The 10,501-nt window shown below is 32.8% G+C and overlaps 1 protein-coding gene across 1 annotated transcript; it reads left to right on the forward strand.

Moving 5' to 3' along the window:
* The first annotated feature begins 1,518 nt into the window (after nucleotides 1-1,518).
* LOC132750943 (uncharacterized) lies at nucleotides 1,519-8,719 on the forward strand. The gene is made up of 5 exons (XM_060741036.1): nucleotides 1,519-1,885; nucleotides 4,275-4,419; nucleotides 5,069-5,188; nucleotides 6,102-6,257; nucleotides 7,291-8,719. Exons 1-5 carry the CDS (start codon nucleotides 1,568-1,570, stop codon nucleotides 7,623-7,625), a joined length of 1,074 nt encoding a protein of 357 aa, XP_060597019.1. The 5' UTR covers nucleotides 1,519-1,567; the 3' UTR covers nucleotides 7,626-8,719.
* The last annotated feature ends 1,782 nt before the right edge of the window (nucleotides 8,720-10,501 follow it).

The following is a 10,501-nucleotide window of genomic DNA, read 5'->3' on the forward strand; positions in this document are numbered from 1 at the left end:
TGGGTCATTTTAAGGCACTCACAAGCGCCACAAGACTCTCGAGACGCATTTTGCTATTACCGCATGCGATCGTTCCTGGGACGAGGACAGCTTCTCACATATACAGTCAAAAGATCACGCCTGAATGGAAAAATACATGCTCACAGTGCGTTATCGGTAAAATATTCAAATGACCTATGATGCAATTAAAGTTAGTAATTATACTCACATTCTTTCCTTCAAAAATAAATTTGCGCGGCAAAAGTCCATAGGTCATAGTAAAAAGTTTATCGTAGTGAAGCGGCTACGCTCTTCGAAATTGTTGGGAGGTTTTTTTCCCCCGTGTGATTTGATTCAACACAATGAAGCCAGCATAGAATCGCCTGTCAACAGAGACATGTGCGTGTGGAAAAATGGTAATTTTGCTACAACTTTCAATTATTAATAGCAAATCTACGTACAGAACATAAATCATACTATTGAAAAGATGAAAAAATAAATGACCACGCGAACAGTATTTTTCACGAAAAAAATAAGGTACATGTGTATTCACATTGTAAGCTAAAATGTCAGGGTCATATCCGAACTTACCAGCAAATTTAAGTTTTAATGTTAATAACCTAATTTCTTATTGGTCCTTTAAAGCAGCATGCCAATTTTCACGAAAATTTTTGAAACTGTAAAAGTAAAATATTGTGAAGTGAACAAAGGAAGTAATCTACACATTGCAAACGGCACTTGCAATCCACGTAAATTACCAAAAAAGAGGTCAAAATATACATAAATACCTCTTACAGCGTTAGTAACGCAGTAGAATTATAGTGATTGATACTGCAAAATCAGTCATTAATCGCACATAACATGTAAATAATTAACTAAATATTGAATCTTTTTACTTTTCTTAAAGCTGCATGCCTCCAGATGAGCCAAAAATACTTCAATAAAATCAAGCATGAGAAAAATGTACTAAATTTTTAGGAAAAGTAAAAAGATTCAAGCTTCAAGTAGTAATTGACATGTTATGTACGATTAATATTGTCTGTTTTTGTTGTTGTTGTTGTGTGAAAACACGTCCCATATACTACTCTTTATAATTAATTTTCAATTTTTTCATGAAAATCAGTATGAATCTGGAGGCGTGCAGCTTTAAAATAAATTAAATCTATTCGGACTTCGAACAAATGCAAAACCACGAACTTTAAATGTAAATTTAAGTGGCAAACCTGACTTAGCAATGAAACAAACTACATGTATTTATTTAAACTATAGGTTTACTTTTTCAAATAATACTAAGCAAATAGATACGCGCGCGCTTGTCCTGTTAATTAAATAAATCTTCTACATGTAAATGCTATTAAAGGCATTGCAGTAAACAAGTTTGAATTTGACTGTTCCGGAAACCTAACATTTATACATGCACAGCCTTTCAGTTATTTTTAGCATTTGTATCATTTTAATTGAGCAAAAATCGATATATCTAAACCAATGAAAAGACGTTTTCTTGCAAAGGGAAGTAACTTGTATATTGACTTGCGCACTGAAGGTAAACAGTTTCATAACAAAAACACAGAACAGACATTAAAACAAAATGGCGTGCGAAAAGAGACCTTTCCTGTGCGGGATTCTTACCCTGGGTATGCTAGCCCTCTTCTTCCATCTGGTTGGCTTTGCAGCACCGGGTTGGCTGATAATGAGGCTGTCGTTTATGGAGGAAAGCCGCCAGACGGCTATGTTTCAAACTCAGATAATTGACCACGGAGGAGTGAAAGCCCCGGAAGAGCCAGAAAATCCATTAGATAAAATGAAGAAATTGAGGAAGAGACGCAGTGAAGAGGAAGTTGAAATCGTTGAAGAAGAATTAATCGAGGAGAACAATATTCTTGACCAGTGGATAATCGAAACAACGGTACTATTTTATCATATTTTGCTATTCATTTCACCTGTTTACCTGTGTTTTTATTATCATACCTTTATATATGGCTTAGCATTTCGACAATCTTCACCTGTAGCGACAGTACAATGTAGAGCAGACGACACAGCTCAAATGCGCAAATTGCCAATATATGTATACAAAAATGTTTTATTGTCTAGTTTTTCTGGAGTATTCAGAATGATATTGATTTCAACTTTTGTTTTATTGTTTAATATGTGTGTATTTTGTAGTCCAACTATAATTGTACTGCGCGACGAGATATTGTGATACGTAGAAGTTAGAAGCGAGATTCTGACCCAGAACGAAAATATCTCAGAATATAGCTTTGGCACGTCAATATATTTTGACTATGATATTTTGGTGCTTATATAAAAAGCCTTAACTTTAATAATATTTATTTTGTCAGTAGATCTAAATACCTTAGCTATATAGGCCTAACCGTATTAATCAGAAGAGGATACTGTATTGGATAATTATACTGTATTTGGTCAATATTAATTTTAATGATTATATGTGTCTAAAGAAATTTCTTCATGTATATATATCAGACATATTTATTTTTATATTGAGACCTGTCATTGATGATGTACTTGTAATAATTAGCCTATATTTTGACAGAAGTCTGATTTAACGATTAATCAATTTAGCCTTGGGACACGTGACTCAGTCCATTTATAGGATGTTACTTAGAAGTACATGTATACATTCTCAAGTGTTTACATCATTTCATTTCAATGAATATGTATCATGCACTGTAAAATTTACATAATATGCCAGTCATACAGCGCGTGATGTTCTAAATAAATAAATGATGCGTAAGTTATACCATACAAAGCTAACTGTATATAGTTCAGGTTAAGTGGGGGAATGAATATTTTATTAACAGTGTAATTCGATATGGGCTGATAAATTATGTTTGTAGATCTATATGAAAGACAAAACATAAAGAGTTATGCATGATATCTTCTTGTTTTGATAGCCACTTGAGCATGAAAATATACAGTATAAACATAACAGTGTGTGTACTAGAATTTGACATTATCTTGCTACATCGATCGATAATCCTAAGGACTCTTCTCTATAAAAAAGTTGTCTATTCTCATAACGATCTTCGAAAAAACACAATCATTATCCCCATATATTACTTGAAACAGAATTTACAACAGTGCAGGAAGCTTTAAGCCTATAAACACACTCTAGAACCTAGTTTTTTGCCGTAGGAAGCCCTTAATGGGTTAGAAGTTAGAACCCTCTGAGCCAACTTTCCTTAGATTACTAGACCGGTACGTTATCAATTATAGATGACAGGCTAACATCTAGCTAGTTCTTAAGTTACCCCGGACCCATGAATCCGGCACTTGTAACCACAATGGTGTCGTCAGGGCAGGCTCAGGGTCCGCAATTGGAACCGCCTGAGTGTAATTCATTCAACACTATAATATAATGGATTTTTATATCAAAACACGCAGGGTTTTAAATACTTAAAGTAACTTCCTGAGTTTCTATTGAATTGAGATTATTAACTATGTGTCCTTAATAATGATTAAAAAGGAAGGACTGAAAGCTTTAAGAAAGATATGCGTGATTAAAAACAATAATGAGGTTAAAGGTGAACCACGTAATCGGAAGTAATGACTTGAAGCGTCTTTAGGAGCAGTTATTTAGCTAAGTTGTGTACTTGAATCTCGTATATCACATTCAATTTTAATGTTTTAAATTTTTAATCCTACCAGTTTTTTCCTTATTTTATTAAAAGGAGGAAAATATTATGAATTCAAAATTGTCACTAATAGTAGATAATGTTTTTTTTTCTGGAGAGCTGATCGATATGTCAAACAATATTTTAGACATCACTTACTTTGTAGGTAAGGTGTCAAGTGCTAGCGATTATGTGCTACTCATTGATGTAGCCCGGATGAACGAGCAGATCCTACACACTTCAGAAGTCAAATTTGTAGCAGCACCAGTTTATTATTTTGATATTAAATACTTAAACATTTTCTCTTTTCGTCACTTGGCAAAACAGATTCTACTATTGCCTTTGCGCTCAGTTCAAACGAAGATCAGCTTGCACATCCGTGCCGTCTGGCCGCGGTCTGCACTGATCGTTATTAAATCAGTATACATTTTTTTTTAATTTCCCCTAAAAATGATAAATGGTTTGGTCCAGATTGAAAGACAGACAAGTCCATTAACGATATTTAGTGTGGTAAGGGTTTTAAACACTTGCAAACGACAATTCCAAATTTCAACGCAAGACCTGTCCATTACAATAGTCAGACCAGTGAAGGAGTAATATATTATGTGTACAATATGTCCACTTTTATACGTAACTAAGATGGCATCTACATGTATGTTACAGATTCAGATTAAAACGTTTGAGGTGAGCACCCACTACGGTCTCTGGTACTCCACCGTATGTATACATGAGAAGACCCATGACGGCAAACACGGAGACTCTAGCAGCAGTAGTGAAGATGATGATGATCATAAGAAACACAAGAAGGGTAGGAAATCCAGATTTTTTTTTCCGGAAATACATACATGTTTACCCATAAACATTAATGTTTAAGTGTCCAAATCTAGATTCTCAAAGAAATATATGTTCCGTTACTTTTAACCCTGTTCAAGAATTTCAGTCCGGTATGTAATGCACTGTGAAACATTTCAGAAATAAGATATTGAAAGGGGGCGATGGTCTACCGATAAATATGTTAGCCTCTCATCCCAGAGTTCGTGGGTTTGAAGCTATTTTGATCACAATCACATGACGCCAGTGCTGGATCCGAGAGTTTCAACTTTTATCAAAATAAATTAAAGTAACTATATTTTCGAAAGAATATAAACGGAATATGTAGATGTGTGTATTTTTAATTGAATTGATGTATAAACTTCATGTTTAATTAAATCTTTCCTAAGATAATGATATGTCTCCTCACGGTATGGTAGAAATAAGATTGATTTAATTAAGAACTAAAGTAATGAAATCTTTGTTTTAAATGCTCCACTTAAAACAAAAACAAAACAAATATGATTACTACCATCATGAACAAGGGACAAATATTTTAATTTTATTTACATGATTTACAATATATAATTTGAAAATATGTTTATGATTTATCTACTGATGATACATATTTTATTATGTTTATTTAGGACACTGTCACTGCAGGAAAGTATCCACCAAATGTGCCCTGTATAACTCTTTCATCTACGAGGATCCAATCGATTACATCAACCCAGGACCCCCATCTGATCGTGTCCTCAGCAATAAAAGTAGGTCTTTAGGGATCATGTTTTTACTTTATTTTATGCATTGTTGAAATTATTTAACATATATTATCATTATATCAATCCCTCTCCGGCGTCATCCCCAAATATAATAACTGGATAGGCTAAGTTATATAGATATTTAACTTGCTTACACCAATATGTTTTATTAAACAGTTATTGATTAGAACATTAGCTTGAAATTATTGTTTTTTTATACAAAAACTATACATATATTCATTGAAAACTAGTTAATAATTAATGAAACATTTCTCTCCAGAGAAAAGGACATTTTACATATAACCGTTTTGATTCATGAATATTGTATAGCACTAGCAGTTTGTTATTAGTGAATATTTATCATACTGCACGTTTGTAAGTTATTTTCGTTTTAATTATGTTGTATTATAAATTCTGTAAAAAAATGGGTTATATGGCTCCATATAAACGGTTGTTAGCACACACAATCCTTGCCGCTTTTGCCATAAATCTTTAAAACGAATTTATAATGCAGCATAAATACTAAATTTATACCTGTAATACAAGTTTTATTGCTGCCACATAATTCAGCTTTTAACAATCGTTTAAGACTGGTTTAAATGTTTGTTTGTTTGTTTTTTTATTTATGACCATGTTCTTAGTCTGTCACAACTCTTTTAGAGTGGTTTTGTGCATGTATTTCTTTTATAAACGTTGTTATATTTTGTCACGGATTTATATAAATCCGTGATTTTGTGAATGTATGTACAAGAGTGAGACTTAAACAAATCGTCTTGCCTTGTCTACAGATAATAAACATGTATAAATAATGTATGTATGCTAATAACATATTGAATAATAATGTCGTACTGGGACTACCATGTTAAAATTTATCTGAATGATATAAATTATAATTTTATCTATTTGTATATATTTACAGACTTTGGTTACGCCAGCTTGACGGAGCATCGTGTAGAGAACTGCGTCGTCCTGGCCTTCCTTATCCTTGGTTTGGTCTCTGCTATTGGCGGGTTCCGTAAGGTCAATGGGTGCAGATGTGCTGGCGTTGCTTGTATCCTGTTTATGTTGGCAGCAGGTTAGGGGAAAATAGTTAATGAATACACGAATTTTCATCTCTTGTGTTGTTTTTTAATCATGCTTGATAGATGATCATTTTTAAATGTCAACAATTATTAAACTTCGATGTGTTCGGTTTAATACTGTTGTAAATTGTAAGTTTCTGTTATTTTGTTAAGACAGTCTAAAAGGCCAAAACGTTTTGTTAAAGGCCGAGTGAACATGTTTACACAAACAAAGTCACGTAATCATTCAGCATGCTTAAATTATTACTTTAAAGATTATATACTTGAAAATTCAGCCGTACACACCATTGATAATGCTATGCAATTACCTTGACTATTGGTTTCGAAGTTTCCCCGTAATATTAATAATGTATGACTTGTTTGTGTAGTCGATATGCATAAAACAGATAAGTAAATGAAGAGGTCAGTTAATGAACCGTTTGTCTAGTTCAGAAGGTAAATGTCCGGACCTCTTGCCAGGATAATGTAAGGGGAGGTAATGAGGTTAACCGTTAGTGTCAGACTGTTTTGTGTAAAACTGTTAGTGTATAAATCGTTTGTCAGTTGACGGTGTTAGAAGTTCATGCGTATTTATTTTTGGTTTTACAAGATGAACTGTTAAGCTTATATAATCTTGTAAACACGTTTCAATCTTTCTGTCATCGCATAATAGCATACTTTTTCTTACTTTCATAATATATTGTATTGTTAAAAGATACTTTCTGATGAACTTTTAATGTATATAAAAGACAGTGTATAAAAGCAAAATTATTTATTCAGCAATAAATGCTTACCTTTCCAAGTAAAAATAAATGGCCGGCTACATTTAAAAGGTAAAATTAAGAGAGCGTTTGTCATTGAATAGATTGTCTATTGCCTTTATTTCTGAAGAATTATTCATGTCTTCTGTGTTCTAGATAATGGAGGACGGTTTTTATTATTTATTTACGACCAAAAATACTTCATTAGGTATCTAATAAATGTATTTAAAACAATAATAAAAAACACACACTAAAATATATTTTATATTAATTTGCTTTCTTTCAGCTCTTATCGCCATTGTGCCAGTTTCACGTCTTGGTCACTACAGCGTGTTCAAACACGATCAGAGAATTCCAGTCAAGGTCCGAGCACCATACTCTGCTATATCATCCGGCATTGGCGCCATATTTGCGTTGATCACCGCCCTGGTTGCCTGCTTTGCTATGATGAGACGCGCACGCGCTGACAAACCCGGTAAATGGTACCAGTTCAACAACGAACTCGAGCTGCCAAATGAAACAGAAAAGAAACCCGCCCTCGTTTTCTTAACTGATCCACTTCCGGAAAAGCCGGGGCTAGAGGATGCTCTGAATGAAGAGAAGAAAGAAGTTTTGGCGTAATTTGACTGTAAATTGTTTTTGTGATAAGCAACAAATCTAGTTTATTTAATTCAGATATAGTGTATCTGTCTTTTTTGGAACAATGTTAATGTCCGAATTTTATACTACTTTCGTGACAATCTTAAATTTTACTAGTATGTTTTGAAAGAAAAAGGATGTTGCTTAAAGAGTTTTGCTTTTTTGTGATTTGTTTCAGTGAATTAACATAGCTTAATGTGGTGAATTTCTTATTTTCGTAAAAAAGTTATTGTGATATATACATGTATTTCTTCTTTAATATTTAGAAATATTCAGCACAGCTTATTTTCCTCTTCTCTTATATATAAAAGTAATCTCACTCTTTACATTAATTGACCAATTATAAGCAGTATGTAATAAGGAACTACTTTTCCTCATGTTTCACAATAGAACACAAAAAAACTTATATTTTGCATTCGTCTATATACGTCATTATATATAAACGTTTCTACTTCCTTTCAATCGCAAGAAAGGTTCAAGTTTAAATATTAAACCGAGAGCTAAACATATTACACATTTAATTGTATAGGCTTGCAGTGATTTCATTAATCCACTTTGTATATGTAGTCAACTAAAAACAGAAAAAATTCAATGAAAAATAAACTGTCCTTCAACACAAGTCACTGTAATAAATACAAATGTACATTATATTCGAATAATCAGGGAAAAAAGTTTAAAATAGTAAGGGGTTTCGAAGAAAACTGAGAAAAATGTTTTAAATAGTATAAGGAAATTGAATTAATTAATCAGTGTTTTTGTTGTTGTTGTTTTTGATGATGTCGTGATTTCTGAAATGACCTCTACACATCTTGAATATAAGCTTAATTTGTCCTTTTATAACACGATAGTTCAATTATAGATATGATACTTATTGAAAAGAAATTTTGAAAAGTTTTTTATTTTTATCATTTTATAACAACTTGTATGCTATTAATAAAAGGGAACCGGAAATTTAACATTTATTTACTATAATACAGCGTTTGTTTATTATTCTGTTATACTTTAAATTAATTATATGTTTATTTTACTTTAATACACTGATATAATTAATGTTTGTAATAAAAGATTCTTTGGAATTCCTTGCTTTTACTTTTAACTTTTCAATATTTTTAAATGATATTGCCTAATACGGATACCTCACATTCATTTCTATGTATATGTAGTTTATATTTACATATTGTAAATCTGTGTGAATACAAAGTAGAAATTTCATAATATTGCAACTAGGCATCGCAGATTTTACTACTCGAAGTTAAAGTAGATCTTTCGTGCCCTTGCATTCATTTAGGCAATGGACCATACTGGTACATGGGCAGTCAGCGACTTTTTTTAAACGGGCAGAAAATTTTTCCTATTTTAACTTGAGCGAATAATTCAAAAGTACTGCAAATCGACGACCTCAATCGAACTTCCCCATATGCTCCAGATATCTAACTATACTGAACCAAAAAAGAAACTTTCGCAAAGTATGTGCCAGTTGTTCAAGGGTACCACTTAGATGTGCACACTTATATACATGTAGTAAAACTCGTTTTGTTTGCAAAATCGGTCAGCTAATCCCCGTATAAAAGCCCGATATGTTTATTCAACGTAAAAATCGAGTTTCAAAAGGATTGAAAAACTGTACTAACATATCTACATTCAAACTTGGAGAAAGTTTCTTTTTTGTTTCAGTATCACACAGCGTCTCGGAGAATATTTTTAAAAATAATAGCCATTGATGTCATGAAAACGAGTGAGTATTCCACCAGGAAACGTAAACGAATATTCACTGTCATAACTATAATCATAAAAAAAAAGATGCTATCTGGAAATCTGCGAGTTAGTTGCAACTTGGTAAATACTAGTATATAATTGCGCCGTGCCATGACAAAACCAACATAGTACGTTTGCAACCAGCATGGATCCAGACCAGCCTGCGCATCCGCACAGTCTGATCAGGATCCATGATATTCGCAATCAGTTTCTCTACTTGTTATAGGGTTTTGTAAACGAACAGCATGCGATTCTATCCCTAGAAATCAAAAATCTACTGCGGTCCGAGACCTGATCTTAGCATAAAATATCTGCAAAAACACTATGATTTTGTTGTTGTTAATAAATGTTTGACCCCTTCCCCCACCCCATTGTAAAATGACTTGATTTTAAAAGAGCATTATCAACAGCATGTGATTTCTGGCCTTTTTTTCCACAGTTTAGTTCCAGAATAATCAATCACCATATCCAAGAAATCCTCCCTTGTCTGTTGAAACTGTAGTCATAATTAGTGAGGTGTGCTATCAAAGTTTCAGCTGCATGGCACACCAGCGTCAGCAAATATCCACGCATGCGCACTTTGTTTAATTTAAACAATATTTCATTTCAATCAAACATATATATACAATATATTTACAATTCAATGCAAAAAAGAAACGAGTAGAAAGCTACAAGCTTTTTTTAGAAACTCTCATCACGAATGCGCGTTTTGATTTCAGAAAACATCGTCACGTCAAATCCCGCCACCGTAATTACGCAGATGCACTTTTTTATGACAAAGGGAATGGAAACTAGGTGAAATATTTTACTGCATGCAAAATAATACAGCCTAATTATTATCCAGGTGTGTTTACTTCACGAAATTGCAATAAATTATGTAAATGAAGCTACAAAAGGTATAATTTGGTTCTAGAGTCTATCATGATAATTTATACGCTTTTTTTTGCAAGTATCTCACTAAGTGACCAGATTTCAAACTACACCGTTGATTTACTGATTTTCTAATGTCATTAAAGTGATGTGTGGTCCTGTCAGTTTATTTTATGATGCGCACTCTACCTGTTCTGGTATTAATTGTTAAAAAGTAAATGAGAATGATTATA

Source organism: Ruditapes philippinarum, unplaced genomic scaffold (genome assembly GCF_026571515.1).
Source record: "Ruditapes philippinarum isolate M1 unplaced genomic scaffold, ASM2657151v2 ctg795_1_1_1_1, whole genome shotgun sequence".
NCBI lineage: Eukaryota > Metazoa > Mollusca > Bivalvia > Venerida > Veneridae > Ruditapes > Ruditapes philippinarum.

Bases quoted from the DNA above. Each gene is read 5' to 3' on its own strand.
- LOC132750943 (XM_060741036.1), top strand. From the start codon at position 1,568: ATGGCGTGCGAAAAGAGACCTTTCCTGTGCGGGATTCTTACCCTGGGT. The intron at 5,189-6,101 runs GTAGGTCTTTAG...ATATATTTACAG, and splicing joins TCGTGTCCTCAGCAATAAAA to ACTTTGGTTACGCCAGCTTG. The intron at 6,258-7,290 runs GTTAGGGGAAAA...GCTTTCTTTCAG, and splicing joins CCTGTTTATGTTGGCAGCAG to CTCTTATCGCCATTGTGCCA.